We start from the raw sequence: 19893 nt of genomic DNA, 5'->3' as shown, positions 1-19893 counted from the left end.
GCGGAGGGTCTAGTCGCAAATGGCGACAAGACTAAAAAGTCTTGTCGCCATTTGTAAATTCTAAGTCGCATTGGCGACCATTTTGGTCGCCATCTGGAGCCCTGAAGGGGTTGTCCAAGTTAATTTTTTGTTCTTCGTATGTTTCTAACTAAGGCTACTTTCACACTTGCGTTCGCAATTCCGCTCGTGAGCTCCGTTTGAAGGAGCTCACGAGCGGACGCGAACGCCTCCGTCCAGCCCTGATGCAGTCTGAATGGAGCGGATCCGCTCAGACTGCATCAGTCTGGCGGCGTTCAGCCTCCGCTCCGCTCGCCTCCGCACGGACAGGCGGACAGCTGAACGCTGCTTGCAGCGTTCAGCTGTCCGCCTGGCCGTGCGGATCCGTTCAGACTTACAATGTAAGTCAATGGGAACGGATCCGCTTGAAGATGAGCCCATATGGCTCAATCTTCAAGCGGATTCGTCCCCCATTGAATTTACATTGAAAGTCTGAACGGATCCGCTCAGGCTACTTGCGAACTTAGAAATTTTTCTAAGTTATTAATGCAGACGGATCCGTACTGAACGGAGCCTCCGTCTGCATTAATATGATCAAGCGCAAGTGTGAAAGTAGCCTAAGCAAATGTGAGGGTTTTCAATTCACTTCCTTCATCTACAGTGGCCCTGTTCTCCTAGTTTGCTGAGGGTCACGTGACCTGTGATGTCAGCTTCTTCCCTGCTCTGATAACATTCCATGCACAAGCCTGAAGAGCAGGTCTGCCTGTGAAGGCTGTGCACGCCCCCTGCACTGCCCGACATGCTGGCCACGCCCCTGCACTGACAATCTGCTGGTTGAGCCGTCTTTCCTGCGTCTCCCCTCCCACTGGATTCTTCAGCAAGGTATAACCCCTTCTTCCATCAGCAGCACAGACTTAGTGCAGGAGGCTTTGCCTCAGGGTTTCCTCTTCTCCAGGCACTGAAGAGACAAATGCTGTGCACACGATCTTCCCTCCCTCCTCACCCTGCAAACACAGAGCTGACAAAGAACAGAAGAGTTCTCTCCTCTGTACTCTTCTGCTGGCTGTGAGGAAGTGTCTGCAGAACATTGCACAAAAACAGATAGGGGGAATCTGTGTATCAGCAATGTGATTGTACTGTACGGCTGGGACTTTTAGCCCCACACATATAACATGAGTATCCCAGCAGTAAGACTGCAGACAGGGCAGCAATTTTATTTACTCCCTTTTCAGAACAGGAGGAGGGGAAAGCAGTATGACACCCACAAATATTCATGAGGAAAACGTCAGATTGTTGTTATACGCCCCAACAGCTCTGCAACTGCATGTCAACAAAGGGCCAGAACAGAAGTAGGGAAATGAGGAAACTTGGCTTAGCTTATCTATATATTACTATTAGATTTGCAGTGCTTAACAGTTTACCACCAGTGAAAAATACGCTAAAAGCGGTTCATAACATGTTATGCCACTATATTTACTATTGTGTAACCTGCAAAACCAGCTCAAACCAAGACACAGGGCCAAAGCATAGTAGTACAAGCATTCCACATACTCCGCTCAGTGCTTCTCCAGAGGAGGACTACATCAATAGCAAATAAAAAAAATATGAATATATATATATATATATATTTTTCATATCTGTACTGTATAGTGACTGTGCTTGCTATTGCAGCTCAGCCCCATTCACTTCTATGCTCATAGGCCATGAACGTGACATCAAATGGCCTAGGGAAAACTGCGAGAAGGCTGCAGCGCTACTGCGAGCGCCAGTGCCTTCTCAAACAGCCGATTAGTGTAATCCATTCACATTACAATGGGAAAAAATCAATGTCAGATAGGGCAAACTGCGGTTTAGAAAAAACCACAGCATGCCCTCAAGGCCATTCATTTTTCTTCTTTGTAAGTCAGTAAGGTTTTACAAAACTGAAACACCCACATGCATTGTACTATATCTTATGAAGAGTTCCACCATGGATATCTGTAACCCAGTACAAACCTTGGGAATGTGACCATAGAGGAAGGCTCCCAATGTTAAAGGGAACCTGTCATGTGGATATTTGATTATAATCTAACTAATTATATACAATCATTAACTACTAAAAAGTACCCTAGATGTATTCACTTACTGGTGTGACAGATGGTTACCTCATAATATACACACAAAAGATGCCGCATGCTAATGAGCCGATTTGAGTCCAGCGTGATGTCATCGAGTCCAGTGTATATTTAATTCAGAGCTATAGCCACTCCCCTGCCCACCTGCTGCTGATTCATATGGAAATGAACTGTCATTCAGCAGCAGGTGGGCGGGGAAAGTCAGGACTCATCATTATCAGCTGGAGCTTTTCAATACAAGATGTGGGCAGATTGACTGGGTCAATTAAAGAAAGTGACCCTTCAATTTGCTAAGAGAATCAGTCACTTATTTATGTTGCCCTTAGTTAGAACACCATAAAACTGGTGACAGGTTCCCTTTAAACAGATATCAGTCAAATTAAGAAGTGACTCCAGCAATAGCAACTAGCCAAATGGATCCCGTTTTCACTAGATTTAAAAACAATGTTAAGATCATTGGAGAGGCAAATCATTTATTCTGAATGATAATGCTCATTTCTATTCATCATGAAGCAGTTCATTTGGGTGGAGTCCACTAAAGCCCTTCCATATGAAGCTCAGCTAGCTATTGTATGACCTTGTTCTGTGCTTTGTACCTCAGTTGGCACAGGTACTGCCTTGGTGACAGGCTACGTGCAGCTGGGCAATGTTATTACTTTGTCACTTCTCTTATGTCCTCTAGGCCTTATTCACATTTCAGTTTTTTTAGGATAGTATTATATCCGCATTATCCAAGGACAGCACACGTACACATGCATTGCTTTGGTGATGCAGACCAAACATGTCTATCGGAGTCTATGAAAAGCCACTTACACCACTGGCATCCGTATTCTCTCAGAGATTCATTGACGACTGATTATAGACACTGAATAGCATCCACGGAATACGGATGACACACAGGGCAAAAAAAAACAAAAAAAAACACACACCACGATTATTCACGGACATCTTCTCAGAAATATTTTCCATGGATGTCAAACAGACACAGAAATGTGAACGAGACCTTAGGACTGTATCTGTTCTTCTGTCACTGTTTGCTGATGTTAATTTCTTTGAATATTTATTTTTCTTATGTTTACTACTTACTTCGACTGTAAAGTTCATAAAAAAAAATAATTAAAAAACAGTGTATGCATGACTGTTACAGCCAATCATTGGCCTCAGTGGTATACAGCAGTGTCTGGCTGCAGTGGTCACATCTGTATACAGACCTGCCAACGCTGCAGCCAAGTACACAGAACGCATTGGAGCGAAGAAGTCCTAACTTCGCTTTGATGCCCTTATGGCAGAACATACAAAGTACTAAGCAATAGCCAGTGCCAGGCTTAGAGTGCATCAGGTCTGGATAGGTTCTGATCAGACAGGCATCATGGCTTTCGTTTTTAGGCCTCTTTCACAAGAGCAATACAGATTGCGTCAGGATCTGTTCAGTGTTCAAAAACTGATAGTTTAGCATGCAAGGCTACTTTCACACTCACATTTTGGGCGGATCTGTAATGGATCTGCAAAAACAGATCTGTTACAATAAAACGGCATGCATCCGTCATGAACAGATTCGTTTGTATTATCTGTAACATAGCCAAGACAGATCCGTCATGAACTCCATTGAAAGTCAATAGGAGACGGATCAGTTTTCTATTGTGCCAGAGAAAACAGATCCGTCCCCATTAACTTACATTGTGTGCCAGGACGGATCCGTTTGGCTCCACTTCGTCAGGCGGACAGCAAAATGCTGCAGGCAGTGTTTTTGGTGTCCGCCTCCAGAGCGGAATGGTGACTGAACGGAGGCAAACTGATGAATTCTGAGCGGATCCTTTTCCATTCAGAATGCATTAAGGCAAAACTGATCCGTTTGACAGACCTCACAAACGGAAAGCAAAAACGCGAGTGTAAAAGTAGGCCAAGTTGAATCTGCACTGTCTGCGATTGCGTTCAGCGTTTCAGTTTTTTCCATCAGGATTGCATCGGTTTTACACATGCGTGAAGAAAAACTAAAGAACACACCTGGATGAAAAAACTTTTAGAAATTAGCCTTAAAATCTCCATTATAGATATGAGAGCTCTTGGTTCTGGTAATTATAATTTTATTTCATGTAATGCCCGCAGCCAGCCTCCTTAAGGCCTCTTTCACACGGGCGTCATGTTTTTTGCCCGGATAAGAGGCGGGTGCGTTGCGGGAAAATGCACGATTTTTCCGCGCGAGTGCAAAACATTGTCATGCGTTTTGCACTCGCGTGAGAAAAATCACGCATGTTTGGTACCCAGACCCGAACTTCTTCACAGAAGTTCGGGCTTGGGATTGATGTTCTGAAGATTGTATTATTTTCCCTTATAACATGGTTATAAGGGAAAATAATAGCATTCTGGATACAGAATGCTTAGTATAATAGTGCTGGAAGGGTTAAAAATAATAAAAAAAAGTTAACTCACCTTCTCCTCTTGTTAGCGTAGATCCCGATCTGTTCTTTAGCTGTGGACTGAATGACCTGTGGTGACGTCAGATCACATGCTCCAATCACATGGTCCATCACCATGGTGATGGAGCATGTGATCTGACGTCATCAAAGGTCCTTTAGCCCACAGATAAAGAACAGACCGGCATCTACGCGAAAAAGAGGAGAAGGTGAGTTAACTTTTTTTATTATTTTTAACCCTTCCAGCACTATTATACTATGCATTCTGTATTCAGAATGCTATTATTTTCCCTTATAACCATGTTATAAGGGAAAATAATACAGTGAATAGACTGTCACCTAGCAACCATGCGTGAAAATCGCACCGCATCCGCACTTGCTTGCGGATGCATGCGATTTTCACGCAACCCCATTCATTTCTATAGGGCCTGCGTTACGTGAAAAACGCACAAAGAGGAGCATGCTGCGATTTTCACGCAAAGCACAAGTGATGCGTGAAAATCACCGCTCGTGTGCACAGCCCCATAGAAATGAATGGGTCAGGATTCAGTGCGGGTGCAGTGCGTTCACCGCACGCATCGCACCCGCACGGAAAACTCGCCCGTGTGAAAGGGGCCTAAAAAAAATATAGTGTCATACTTACCTGCTCTACTCCGACCCTTTACTCTGCCATCTCCATCTTCTGGTCACATCTAGCTGGCCATGGTCACGTAAACGCCAGCAAATGACTGGCTTCAGCAGTGACACGCTACTTGTGACCACATCACTGCTGAGAGCAGTCATTGGCTGGAGTGGTGTGTGTGACCATGCCCATCTGGATGTGTGGGGACCAGAAGATGGAGACAGCGGATGAGCACAGCACTGGGGAAAATATGCATAAAATATAATTTATTCCTGGAAGACCTCTTTAACCACTTCAGCCAATCATTAGTAACAGGAGTCATCCCGGAAGATTGGAAATTGGCAAATGTCGTGCCCATTCACAAGAAAGGTAGTAGGGAGGAATCGAGCAACTATAGACCAGTGAGTCTGACATCAATAGTAGGCAAATTAATGGAAACCCTATTAAAGGATAGGATTGTGGAACATCTAAAATCCCATGGATTGCAAGATGAAAAACAGCATGGGTTTACTTCAGGGAGATCATGTCAAACAAATCTTATAGATTTTTTTGACTGGGTGACTAAAATAATAGACGGTGGAGGTGCAGTAGACATTGCATATCTAGATTTTAGTAAGGCTTTTGACACTGTCCCACATAGAAGACTTATCAATAAACTGCAGTCATTGAGCATGGACTCCCATATTGTTGAGTGGATTAGGCAGTGGCTGAGGGACAGACAACAGAGGGTTGTAGTCAATGGAGAACATTCAAAACAAGGTCATGTTACCAGTGGGATTCCACAGGGATCTGTACTGGGACCAATTTTGTTTAATATCTTCATAAGTGATATTGCAAAAGGCCTCGATGGTAAGGTTTGTCTTTTTGCTGATGACACAAAGATATGTAACAGGGTTGATGTTCCTGGAGGGAAACGCCAAATGGAAAAGGACTTAGGAAAACTAGAAGAATGGTCAGAACTCTGGCAACTGAAATTTAATGTGGATAAGTGCAAGATAATGCACCTGGGGCGTAAAAACCCAAGGGCAGAATATAGAATATTCGACACAGTCCTGACCTCAGTATCTGAGGAAAGGGATTTAGGAGTAATTATTTCAGAAGACTTAAAGGTGGGAAGACAATGTAATAAAGCAGCACGAAATGCAAGCAGAATGCTTGGATGTATAGGGAGAGGTATAAGCAGTAGAAAGAGTGAAGTGCTTATGCCGCTGTACAGAACACTGGTGAGACCTCACTTGGAGTATTGTGCGCAGTACTGGAGGCCATATCTCCAGAAGGATATAGATACTCTAGAGAGAGTTCAGAGAAGAGCTACTAAACTGGTACATGGATTGCAGGATAAAACTTACCAGGAAAGGTTAAAAGACCTTAATATGTATAGCTTGGAAGAAAGAAGAGACCGAGGGGATATGATAGAAACTTTTAAATACATAAAGGGAATCAACTCGGTAAAGGAGGAGAGCATATTTAAAAGAAGAAAAACTACCACAAGAGGACACAGTTTTAAATTAGAGGGGCAAAGGTTTAAAAGTAATATAAGGAAGTATTACTTTACTGAGAGGGTAGTGGATGCATGGAATAGCCTTCCTGCAGAAGTGGTAGCTGCAAATACAGTGAAGGAGTTTAAGCATGCATGGGATAGGCATAAGGCCATCCTTCATATAAGATAGGGCCGGGGCTATTCATAGGATTCAGATATATTGGGCAGACTAGATGGGCCAAATGGTTCTTATCTGCCGACACATTCTATGTTTCTATGTTTCTATGTAAGCCCTGCTAGCTGAAACCCCCTTCATGACCAGAGCACTTTTAACCCTGGGTTCACACCTAAGCGTTCCTCAAACGCGCGTTTTACGCGCGTTTTTATGCGCGTTTTTTGTAATAGTAAACGCGCGTTTGACGCGCGTTTGTGTCATTGACTGCAGTGTCCTATGGTCACAAACGCGCGTCAAAACGCCCCAAAGAAGCTCAAGTACTTGTTTGAGCGTCGGGCGTTTTACAGCGCGTTCGTACGCGCTGTAAAACGCCCAGGTGTGAACCCTTCCCATAGGGAAGCATTGGTTTTCATGTCTTAAGCGTTTTACAGCGCGTTTGAACGCGCTGTAAAACGCTCAGGTGTGAACCCAGGGTTACACTTCGGCACTACACTCCTTTCACCGTTTATCGCTCGGTCATGCAACTTACCACCCAAATGAATTTTACCTCCTTTTCTTCTCACTAATAGAGCTTTCATTTGGTGGTATTTTATTGCTGCTGACATTTTTACTTTTTTTGTTATTAATCAAAATGTAACAATTTTTTTGCAAAAAAATGACATTTTTCACTTTCAGCTGTAAAATTTTGCAAAAAAAAAAAAAAAAGACATCCATATATAAATTTTTCGCCAAATTTATTGTTCTACATGTCTTTGATAAAAAAAAAAATGTTTGGGCAAAAAAAAAAAAATGGTTTGGGTAAAAGTTATAGCGTTTACAAACTATGGTACAAAAATGTGAATTTCCGCTTTTTGAAGCAGCTCTGATTTTCTGAGCACCTGTCACGATTCCTGAGGTTCTACAATGCCCAGACAGTAGAAAAAACCCACAAATGACCCCATTTCGGAAAGTAGACACCCTAAGGTATTCGCTGATGGGCATAGTGAGTTCATAGAACTTTTTATTTTTTGTCACAAGTTAGCGGAAAATGATGATGATTTTTTTATTTTATTTTTTTCTTACAAAGTCTCATATTCCACTAACTTGCGACAAAAAATAAAAAATTCTAGGAACTCACCATGCCCCTCACAGAATACCTTGGGGTGTCTTCTTTCCAAAATGGGGTCACTTGTGGCGTAGTTATACTGCCCTGGCAATTTAGGGGCCCAAATGTGTGAGAAGAACACTGCAATCAAAATGTGTAAAAAATGACCGGTGAAATCCGAAAGGTGCACTTTGGAATATGTGCCCCTTTGCCCACCTTGGCAGCAAAAAAGTGTCACACATCTGGTATCGCCGTACTCAAGAGAAGTTGGGGAATGTGTTTTGGGGTGTCATTTTACATATACCCATGCTGGGTGAGAGAAATATCTTGGCAAAAGACAACTTTTCCCATTTTTTTATACAAAGTTGGCATTTGACCAAGATATTTTTCTCACCCAGCATGGGTATATGTAAAATGACACCCCAAAACACATTCCCCAACTTCTCCTGAGTACGGCGATACCAGATGTGTCACACTTTTTTGCTGCCAAGGTGGGAAAAGGGGCACATATTCCAAAGTGCACCTTTCGGGTTTCGCAGGCCATTTTTTACACATTTTGATTGCAAAGTACTTCTCACACATTTGGGCCCCTAAATTGCCAGGGCAGTATAACTACGCCACAAGTGACCCCATTTTGGAAAGAAGACACCCCAAGGTATTCCGTGAGGGGCACTGCGAGTTCCTAGAATTTTTTTTTTTTTTTGTAACAAGTTAGCGGAAAATGATGATATTTTTTTTTTTCTCTTTTTTCCTTACAAAGTCTCATATTCCACTAACTTGCGACAAAAAATAAAAAATTCTAGGAACTCGCCATGCCCCTCACGGAATACCTTGGGGTGTCTTCTTTCCAAAATGGGGTCACTTGTGGCGTAGTTATACTGCCCTGGCAATTTAGGGGCCCAAATGTGTGAGAAGAACACTGCAATCAAAATGTGTAAAAAATGACCGGTGAAATCCGAAAGGTGCACTTTGGAATATGTGCCCCTTTGCCCACCTTGGCAGCAAAAAAGTGTCACACATCTGGTATCGCCGTACTCAAGAGAAGTTGGGGAATGTGTTTTGGGGTGTCATTTTACATATACCCATGCTGGGTGAGAGAAATATCTTGGCAAAAGACAACTTTTCCCATTTTCTTTTATACAAAGTTGGCATTTGACCAAGATATTTTTTTCACCCAGCATGGGTATATGTAAAATGACACCCCAAAACACATTCCCCAACTTCTTCTGAGTACGGCGATACCAGATGTGTCACACTTTTTTGCAGCCTAGATGCGCAAAGGTGCCCAAATTCCTTTTAGGAGGGCATTTTTAGACATTTGGATCCCAGACTTCTTCTCACGCTTTAGGGCCCCTAAAAAGCCAGGGCAGTATAAATACCCCACATGTGACCCCACTTTGGAAAGAAGACACCCCAAGGTATCCAATGAGGGGCCTGGCAAGTTCATAGAAAAAAAAATTTCCGCATAAGTTAGTGGAAATAGATTTTTTTTAATTTTTTTTCTCACAAAGTCTCACTTTCCGCTAACTTAGGACAAAAATTTAAATCTTTCATGGACTCAATATGCCCCTCAGCAAATACCTTGGGGTGTCTTCTTTCCAAAATGGGGTCAGTTGTGGGGTGTTTGTACTGCCCTGGCATTTGAGGGTCTCCGCAATCATTACATGTATGGCCAGCATTAGGAGTTTCTGCTATTCTCCTTATATTGAGCATACAGGTAATGAGATTTTTTTTTCCGTTCAGCCTCAGGGCTGAAAGAAAAAAAATGAACGGCACAGATTTCTTCATTCGCATCGATCAATGTGGATGAAAAAATCTCTGCCAAAAAAAAAAAAAAGGGAGGGGAAAGGCGTCTGCCAGGACATAGGAGCTCCGCCCTACATCCATACCCACTTAGCTCGTATGCCCTGGCAAACCAGATTTCTCCATTCACATCAATCGATGTGGATGAATAAATCATTGCCGGGATTTTTATATATATACAAAGTGTTTGCCAAAGCATAGGAACGCCGCCTCCTCCTCAGCTCGTATGCCTTGGCAAACGTATCTGTTACTGCAGAGTAGAAATCTTGTCTTGCAGCGCCGCATACACTGACTTGCGTGTAATCTGACAGCAGCGCAATGCTTCTGTCAGAATGCACATCAGTGCTGCAGCTAATCGATCGGTTGGTCCACCTGGAAGGTAAAAAAAAAAAAAAAAAAAAAAGAAAAAAACAGGCCGCAACGCAATAATTTTATTAACTTTGCAACAGAACATATAAACTTTAACTTTTTTAACTGAACATTAACCTTTTTGCTTACTGGTGTTTTTTTTGTTTTGTTTTTTTACCTTTATAGAACAAACCTCTCCTTCCCCATGGGTCAATGTGCAAAGCGCAAATAGCCCAAAGATGTGGCGAAGTGCGTTATGCACTTTGTCCCATGTGAAAGGAGACGTTTGCAGCAGCAGTGAGTGAATGGGCCCTAATAGCCCTGTGTGCCTGTCCTGGTGAGATGATCCCTATGCTAATAGTGTACCTGTGTGTGGTACTTCCGGAAACACTCTCCAAAGCATAGGGCAGGGTGGTCAGGACAGTCAGGACAGAAATAGCGGGTGTCACGCCTTATTCCACTCCTGCTACAGACACGACATCTTTTTCGGGGTGACGGTTGGGTTGAGGTACCAGGAACGACATTGGGGAAATGTCGCTCGTGTAGACGGCTAACTACACTGGTGGATGGGGCCACGGAACCTCCTGGGTACAGGAGGTTCTCGATGATCTCTTCCTGAAATTTGAGTAAGGATCCAGTTCTTCCAGCCTTACTGTAGAGAACAAAACTATTATACAGAGCCAATTGAATTAAATATACAGACACCTTCTTATACCAGCGTCTGGTTCTGCGGGAAACTAAATACGGAGACAACATCTGGTCATTGAAGTCCACCCCTCCCATGTGAAGGTTATAGTCGTGGACTGAGAGGAGCTTTTCAATGACACGGGTTGCTCGCTCAATTAGTATTGTCGTGTCTGCGTGAATGGAGGAGAGCATGTAAACGTCACGCTTGTCTCTCCATTTCACCGCGAGCAGTTCTTCGTTACACAAGGCAGCCCTCTCCCCCCTTGCAAGACGGGTGCTAACGAGCCGTTGGGGGAAGCCCGCGCGACTAGTTCGCGCGGTACCACAGGCGCCAATCCGTTCTAGAAACAAATGCCTAAAGAGGGCCACACTTGTGTAAAAATTGTCCACATAAAGATGGTACCCCTTGCCGAATAAGGGTGACACCAAGTCCCAAACTGTCTTCCCACTGCTCCCCAGGTAGTCAGGGCAACCGATCGGCTCCAGGGTCTGATCTTTTCCCTCATAGATCCGAAATTTGTGGGTATAGCCTGTGGCCCTTTCACAGAGCTTATACAATTTGACCCCATACCGGGCGCGCTTGCTTGGGATGTATTGTTTGAAGCCAAGGCGCCCGGTAAAATGTATCAGGGACTCGTCTATGCAGATGTTTTGCTCTGGGGTATACAAATCTGCAAATTTCAGGTTGAAATGGTCTATGAGGGGCCGAATTTTGTGGAGCCGGTCAAAAGCAGGGTGGCCTCTGGGACGGGAGGTGCTGTTATCACTAAAGTGCAGGAAACGCAGGATGGTCTCAAATCGTGTCCTGGACATAGCAGCAGAGAACATGGGCATGTGATGAATCGGGTTCGTGGACCAATATGACCGCAATTCATGCTTTTTAGTCAGGCCCATGTTGAGGAGGAGGCCCAGAAAAGTTTTAATTTCGGAAACTTGGACGGGTTTCCACCGGAAAGGCTGGGCATAATAGCTTCCCGGGTTAGCGGTTATAAATTGTGTGGCATACCTGTTTGTTTCGGCCACAACTAAGTCTAAGAGCTCCGCAGTCAAGAACAGCTCAAAAAATCCCAGGGCCGAACCGATCTGAGCTGTCTCAACCCGAACTCCAGACTGGGCAGTGAAAGGGAAAACTACAGGTGCGGCTGAAGTTGGGGACTGCCAATCAGGGTTTGCCAGCACCTCTGGGATTCTAGGGGCTCTACGGGCACGTCTTTGCGGTGGCTGCGACGGTGTCACTACTGCACGTGCCACCGTACCAGCTTCAACTGCCCTTCTGGTGCTCGCTACTTCACCAGGTTGTACGGCAGTGCTGGTACTAGGTCCAGGAAGGGCTGGGCTGCTGGTGTATGCCTCACCACGTAATCCGACAGCACCAGCCCCACTCTGCTGCTCTTGAAGCGGATCCTGCGCAACCTGCGGTCTAGCGACACGGGGCCGGGTACGCCTGGTGCTATCAGGGACCTCAGCCTCCTCGTCCGAACTTTGGGTCAGAGAGCCACTGCTTTCTACAGGTTCGTATTCTGACCCGCTGGATTCATCAGATGAGGGTTCCCACTCCTCATCCGACTGGGTCAGAAGCCTGTAGGCCTCTTCAGAAGAATACCCCCTGTTAGACATTTGGGCAACTAAATTTAGGGGTATTCCCTGAGACTACCCAAGAAAAAAAAGCAAGCCTGTCTTACAAAGGGGAGGCTAGCGAAGTACCGGAGGCCGCTGCGGTTGATAAAAAATATCAAAACTGATTTTTGTAATCGCCGCAGTGCGTGTAAAGTGAATGTGCAGCGATCAAAAAAAAATATTTTTTTGTCACTGCGGTGGGGCGGGCGTGGGCGAACGCACGTGTGGGCGACCGATCAGGCCTGATCGGGCAAACACTGCGTTTTGGGTGGAGGGAGAACTAAAGTGACACTAATACAATTATAGATCTGACTGTGATCAGTTTTGATCACTTCCAGATACTATAAAAGTACAAATGCTGATTAGCGATACGCTAATCAGCGAATAACGGACTGCGGTGCGGTGGGCTGGGCGCTAACCGATCCCTAAACTACCTAACCAAGGGGCCTAAACTATACCTAAAACCTAACGGTCAATACCAGTGAAAAAAAAAAAAAAGGGACAGTTTGCACTGATCACTTTTTTCCTTTCACTAGTGATTGACAGGGGCGATCAAAGGGGTGATCAAAGGGTTAATTGGGGTTCAGGGGGGTGATCTGGACCTATGTGTAGTGTTGGTGGGTACTCACTGTGTAGCCTGCTCCTCTGCTGGATCCAACCGACGAAAGGAACCAGCAGAGGAGCAGGCAGCCATATAACAGATCATATTTACAAATATGATCTGTTATCTGGCGCTCCGATTGGATTTTTTAAAAATCATCAGCTTGCCAGCCGCGATCATTGGCTGGCAAGCTGATGACGATTTACTCCCTGACGAAATGCCGGCCCGAACTGCGCATGCGCGGGCCGGCATAGCGCGTCATCTCGCGTCTCGCGAGATGACGCGTATATGCGTGACTCTGCGCAGCGCTGCCGCCTCCGGACCGCACATCTGCATTAGGCGGTCCGGAGGCGGTTAAAGATGCACCAAATCTATCACACAATGTTCAACATCTGATAGATTTGGCACAAATATGGCAATACAGACCCAAGAAAAACGGAGTTAAAAATCCCCCATCATGAAAGATTCCTCCCTATGCCTTCAGGCATTCTTAAGTATTCAAACTGCAGAATTGGTGTTCAAATTAAATTAAAAATTCTAAAGCCTGCCCAAAAAGTGTGCAAATAAACTTTCCATAGCAATGTAACATGGCAGAGGCGGCAACTCCCCGCTGTGGCCATGTGATGAGGTGACAATGTAGACAACATGTCATCAAGTCAGGATCTGAACACTGCAGTGGTGGAGATATCTATAGCTGGTGATATCATATTTTTCGCCTCATAAGACGTATTTTTTCCCCCCAAAAGTGGGGCGCTGCCATAATGGATACGCTCATTAGTACCAGGGGAGGGTAAGCAGTGAAGGCTCTATACTCACCGCTTCCTAGTCCTCAGCTGTGCAGTGGCTGCGCACAGCGTGAGGGCGCTCTGTGACCTCACGCTGTGCGCACCAGTTCACAGCACAGCTGACAGCAGGAGGAAGGATATCGCGGTTGGTGAGGAGCAGCGGCGTCCAGGAGCAGGAGAGATAAGTGGGCTTTTTATTTTATAAAACATGAGGCAATATGGGGCTGATATTAGACAGCGGGGGGCTCTTATCTGAGGTCTGATTGGGGGTCATTCACATTGGGGTCTGATCTGAGGTCTTGTTGGGGTTTTATTAACATTGGAGGTCTGAAATATTTTTCCTCCTCTAAAACCTAGGTGCGTCTTATGGGCCGGTGCATCTTACAGGGCGAAAAATACGGTATATCATCAATATCCAACATAAATCAGAACATCCAAATAGGGAAAGAACAAGCATTTTAAAACCAATACTTACAAAACAATTGGTGTGATGGTGAGAAACTTGCGGGAAGAGGTAAACTGGATGCCATAGTCCATCTGCTCCCAATGAGTAAGGAGCCGTGCTTTACCTTGGTCAGGGGTCTCAAATGGAGTGCCCTTCACTGTGTGCAGGAACAGGTACATAACCTGTGTGTAAGTCACAGAAGAAAGGTTCAATTTGTGTCATGGACACATGACCATTTAAAACACAAGTCTACTCCTTCATTACCCCTAAATGTCTACTAGTGACTGCAATTGCTCACACCAAGATGAACTGACTTGACACAGACATTTATCGTATACCACAAAGGGGTTAGTAGGCAGGGGGTAAGGATTCAGACTATGACTGGAACCACAAATGCATTTTTTTTTTTTTTTTCAGCCAAAGCTAGGAGTGGATTCAAATGGAACAGGAACTATAAAGGGAGTCAGCTAAAGTACAGAGAGGAGGGTGGGGGTGTAGGTAGCATTTGTATGCAGTCAGTACATTACCACAGCCTAGGGGTGGGAGATATGGCCTAAAATCTATATTGTGATATAATTTTAAGCATGTGCGATCTATATTGTTTTCTATATTGGGGGGCGATTAAACTTTTTTTTTTTTTACTTTTTATTTAATAACTATTAGCCGCTCCTTAAGGGCTTAGGACCCTTGTCATATTCACCCTAATAGAGCTCTATTAGGGTGAATAGGACTTTACACTCTCCCTGCTGCCCTGTGCTTTGTGCACACAACAGCACGGAGCTGACCATGGCGCCAGCCTCTCATCTGCCCCCCCAGCCTCTGATCTGCTCCCCTCCCCCAGCCTCTGATCTGCTCCCCTCCCCCAGCCTCTGATCTGCTCCCCTCCCCCAGCCTCTGATCTGCTCCCCTCCCCCCAGCCTCTGATCTGCTCCCCTCCCCCAGCCTCTGATCTGCTCCCCTCCCCCAGCCTCTGATCTGCTCCCCTCCCCCAGCCTCTGATCTGCTCCCCTCCCCCAGCCTCTGATCTGCTCCCCTCCCCCAGCCTCTGATCTGCTCCCCTCCCCCAGCCTCTGATCTGCTCCCCTCCCCCAGCCTCTGATCTGCTCCCCTCCCCCAGCCTCTGATCTGCTCCCCCTCCCCAGCCTCTGATCTGCTTTCCCCCCCCCAGCCTCTGATCTGCTTTCCCCCCCCCAGCCTCTGATCTGCTTTCCCCCCCCCAGCCTCTGATCTGCTTCCCCCCCCCCAGCCTCTGATCTGCTTCCCCCCCCCCCAGCCTCTTGATCTGCTTCCCTCCCCCCAAGCCTCTGAATCTGCTTCCCTCCCCCCAGCTCTGATCTGCTTCTCCCTCCCCCCAGCCTCTGATCTGCTTCCCCCCAGCCTTGATGCTTCCCCCCCCCCCAGCCTCTGATCTGCTCCCCTCCCCCCCAAGCCTCTGATCTGTTTCTTCCCCCACCCAGCCTCTGCTATCTGCTTCCCCCCCCCCCCAGCCCTCTGATCTGCTTCCCCCCCCCCCCAGCTCTGATCTTACTTCCCCCCCCCCCCAGGCCTCTGACCGCCCCCTCTGGTAACGCAAACCCCCCCAGTATTAACTTCATTGGTGGCAGTGGCCACAGGGTCCCCCCCCCCATCATGGTGGCAGTGGGCAGTTCCGATCGGAGTCTTAGCAGTGTAATGCTGGGGCTCCGATCGGTTACCATGGCAGCCAGGAGTCACGCTACTGAAGCCCTGGCTGCCATGGTACGTTAGCGAGCAGCATTATACTCACGCGCGCTGTTCTTTCTTCTCTAGGTCTGTGCGGCGCATTGCTAATGCTGTAAGCATTAGCAATCCGCTGCACAGACAGAAGAAGGAGTGACCGGCGGCCACGGCGCACGTGAGTATAATGCTGCTCACTAAAATACCATGGCAGCCAGGGCTTCAGTAGCGCGACTCCTGACTGCCATGGTAACCGATCGGAGCCCCAGCATTACACTGCTAAGACTCCGATCGGAACTGCCCACTGCCACCAATGATGGGGGGAGGGGAGGGGGACCCTGTGGGATATGGCCGGCACATTCATTGGTGTTCAGCGACAGCCGCGCACAGTGGGGAAGGACTCCCCTTCTCCCTCCACTGTGTCGGCCGGCTCAGGAGAAAATGGTGCGCGCAGAGAGCGCGATCATATTGCGGTCCGGCGAAAATCCATATCGTGGCCCAAATTTATATTGCATATGTCGCCTATACAACCCACCCCTACCACAGCCTCTCCTCATGAACAGCATTCCTACACAGATTTCGCTAAAAAGTTCTTATCTGTATTCAGGACCATGATCCCTGACAGGCAGAGCAGAGAGGAGGATTAGGCAGCTCTTTACCTCAGTGTTGTGAAGTAACTTCTCCTCTGTGTGTACTAATAGGACTGCGGCCATTTTATTTCCCATGATGATTGCTCCCCAAACAAAATAAGCCATTATAACTAATGAAATTGGGAATATATTTATAATAATGTAATATTTATATAAGTAATTTCAGTAAATTTTACTGATTCCCAGAGAACCACTTTAATCCTTCAACTAGAAATGGGTTCTGAAACTATATTAATTTCAATATAAAACATACTACGTAACTTACAAGATTGTGAATAACATTAGTCAAGGTCCAGACAACAGGAACGCTGAAGAAGGGAAAGCTCAAGAGGATTATGTGAAGAAAGCCTACTAGAATAATGTAGGCCAGCCATATTCCTCGACTATTCAACACCCGTGTATTGGGGTTCACCTCACTATGTGCCACCCCAACATTCATCCTAGAAGACAAAAGGAAAATAATGATCATGGCATGTTTCAATAAAAGCAAATATAACATCGAACTTTGTCGAAAAAACAAAGGCCTTCAAGTCAAAGGATGTTTCTTAGTACATAGTAAAGGAGCACTAGTGCCCATGTGGCATGCTACATTAAATGGGTTATCCAACGTCTCTAACAGCCCCCAACATGTGCTGGGCCCCTCTCAGGTAATATACTTACCCCGATCCCTGCGTCGCTCCTGGTCCCCGCACCACCACTGCCGCTTCTCCCTGTACACAGAAAAAAATATTCCAGTGTCGGGGGGGGGGCGACGACAGCCAATGGCAGGTGGGGGACGAGCCTCCCAAGCATCGCTGGTGATGCTAGGGAGGCTTGTATAAAACTGTGAGATCTGCTGGATCCTCAAAGGTAAGTAATCATATTATGCTTACTCTATGTACTTTTTATCCTCTATTACATGGTATACTTTCTATTACTTTAACCTAGATACTATACTTTATATTACATATTATACAGCTATATACATTGTATTCCAGTCATAGTCTTCTCTGCATTTTACATTTTACTTCCCTATTATCCAGTAAATAGCATTTACCGTAGTTACTTGGCTGTCTCTTCAATGCATCGTGATAAATTTGGTTGTAACAGCAGTAAAGTACCTGATCAGTGGTGGTCTGACACCAGGGACCCTCGCCGATCAGCTGTTTGAGGAGGCAACAGTGGTAGCACCACAGCCTATTTCAGCTTTTCCTAGGCTAGTGATGTCACGTTCATCAGTCACAAGGCCTAAGCGCAGCTCAGCCCCATTGAAGTGAATGGGGCCGAGCTGTGATGCCAAGCACAGCCTCTATACAAAACATACGGTGCTGTGCTACGGATCCACGGATACATGGATCGGATCCGCAAAACACATACGGACGTCTGAATTGAGCCTTACAGGGGGGGTGATCAATGACAGGGGGGTGATCACCCCCATATAGACTCCCTGATCACCCCCCTGTCATTGATCACCCCCCTGTAAGGCTCCATTCAGACATTTTTTTGGCCCAAGTTAGCGGAAATTTTTTTATTTTATTATTCCACTAAGGCCTCTTTCACACGACAGTATGTCCATTTCAGTGTTTTGCGGTCCGTTTTTCACGGATCCGTTGTTCCGTTTTTTGCTTCCGTTGTGGTTCCGTTTCCGTTCCGTTGTTCCGTTCCGTTTTTCCGTATGGCAAATACAGTATACAGTAATTTCATATAAAAAATTGGGCTGGGCATAACATTTTCAATAGATGGTTCCGCAAAAAACGGAACGGATACGGAAGACATACGGATGCATTTCCGTATGCATTCCGTTTTTTTTGCGGACCCATTGACTTTAATGGAGCCACGGAACGTGATTTGCGGCCAAATATAGGACATGTTCTATCTTTAAACGGAACGGAAAAACGGAAATACGGAAACGGAATGCACACGGAGTACATTCCGTTTTTTTTGCGGAACCATTGAAATGAATGGTTCCGTATACGGACCGCAAAAAACGGCCCGCAAAACGGAAAAGAAAAACGGTCGTGTGAAAGAGGCCTAACTTGTGTCAAAAAATAAAATCTCACATGAACTCACCATACCCCTCAAGGAATCCAAATGCGTAAATTTTTTTAGACATTTATATTCCAGACTTCTTCTCACGCTTTAGGGCCCCTAAAATGCCAGGGCAGTATAAATACCCCACGTGACCCCATTTCGGAAAGAAGACACCCCAAGGTATTCCGTGAGGGGCATATTGAGTCCATGAAAGATTGAAATTTTTGTCCCAAGTTAGCGGAAAGGGAGACTTTGTGAGAAAAAATAAAAATAAAAAAATCAAGGTCTCCCTTTCCGCTAACTTGGGACAAAAATTTCAATCTTTCATGGACTCAATATGCCCCTCACGGAATACCTTGGGGTGTCTTCTTTCCGAAATGGGGTCACGTGGGGTATTTATACTGCCCTGGCATTTTAGGGGCCCTAAAGCGCGAGAAGTCTGGAATATAAATGTCTAAAAATGTTTACGCATTTGGATTCCTTGAGGGGTATGGTGAGTTCATGTGAGATTTTATTTTTTTTGACACAAGTTAGTGGAATAAAAAATAAAAATTCTGCTAACTTGTGCCAAAAAAATAAAAAATTAAAAATTCTATGAACTCGCCCTGCCCCTCATTGAATACCTTGGGGTGTCTTCTTTCCAAAATGGGGTCACATGTGGGGTATTTATACTGCCCTGGCATTTTAGGGGCCCGAAAGCGTGAGAAGAAGTCTGGGATCCAAATGTCTAAAAATGCCCTCCTAAAAGGAATTTGGGTCGCTTTGCGCATCTAGGCTGCAAAAAAGTGTCACACATGTGGTATCGCCGTACTCAGGAGAAGTTGGGGAATGTGTTTTGGGGTGTCATTTTACATATACCCATGCTGGGCGAGATAAATATCTTGGTCAAATGCCAACTTTGTATTAAAAAAAAACAAAAAACTAAAAGTTGTCTTTTGCCAAGATATTTCTCCCACCCAGCATGGGTATATGTAAAATGACACCCCAAAACACATTCCCCAACTTCTCCCGAGTACGGCGATACCACATGTGTGACACTTTTTTGCAGCCTAGGTGGGCAAAGGGGCACACATTCCAAAGAGCACCTTTCAGATTTCACCGGTCATTTTTTACAGATTTAGATTTCAAACTAAGTCGCACGCATTTGGGCCCCTAAAATGCCAGGGCAGTATAACTACCCCACAAGTGACCCCATTTTGGAAAGAAGACACCCCCCCCCCCCCCCCAAGGTATTTCGTGATGGGCATAGTGAGTTCATGGAAGTTTTTATTTTTTGTCACAAGTTAGTGGAATAAGACTTTGTAAGAAAAAATAAATCAAAAAAATAAAAAGTTCTATGAACTGACAATGCCCATCAGTGAATACC

At 45.5% G+C, this 19893-nt stretch overlaps 1 protein-coding gene across 1 annotated transcript in view; it reads right to left on the bottom strand.

Annotated features, from left to right (window-relative positions):
* Positions 1-19893, bottom strand: part of ORMDL2 (ORMDL sphingolipid biosynthesis regulator 2) — a 32970-nt gene that overhangs the window by 7316 nt on the left and 5761 nt on the right. The window contains exons 2-3 of the mRNA XM_044284093.1: positions 16783-16957; positions 14203-14354 (exon numbers count right to left, since the gene is read on the bottom strand). Coding sequence (XP_044140028.1) covers positions 14203-14354; positions 16783-16956 — 326 coding nt within the window. The 5' untranslated portion in view covers position 16957. The remainder of the gene's footprint in view (positions 1-14202; positions 14355-16782; positions 16958-19893) is intronic.

The sequence above is a fragment of the Bufo gargarizans genome, chromosome 3 (genome assembly GCF_014858855.1).
Source record: "Bufo gargarizans isolate SCDJY-AF-19 chromosome 3, ASM1485885v1, whole genome shotgun sequence".
NCBI lineage: Eukaryota > Metazoa > Chordata > Amphibia > Anura > Bufonidae > Bufo > Bufo gargarizans.
This window is presented reverse-complemented; position numbering and strand designations above follow the sequence as displayed.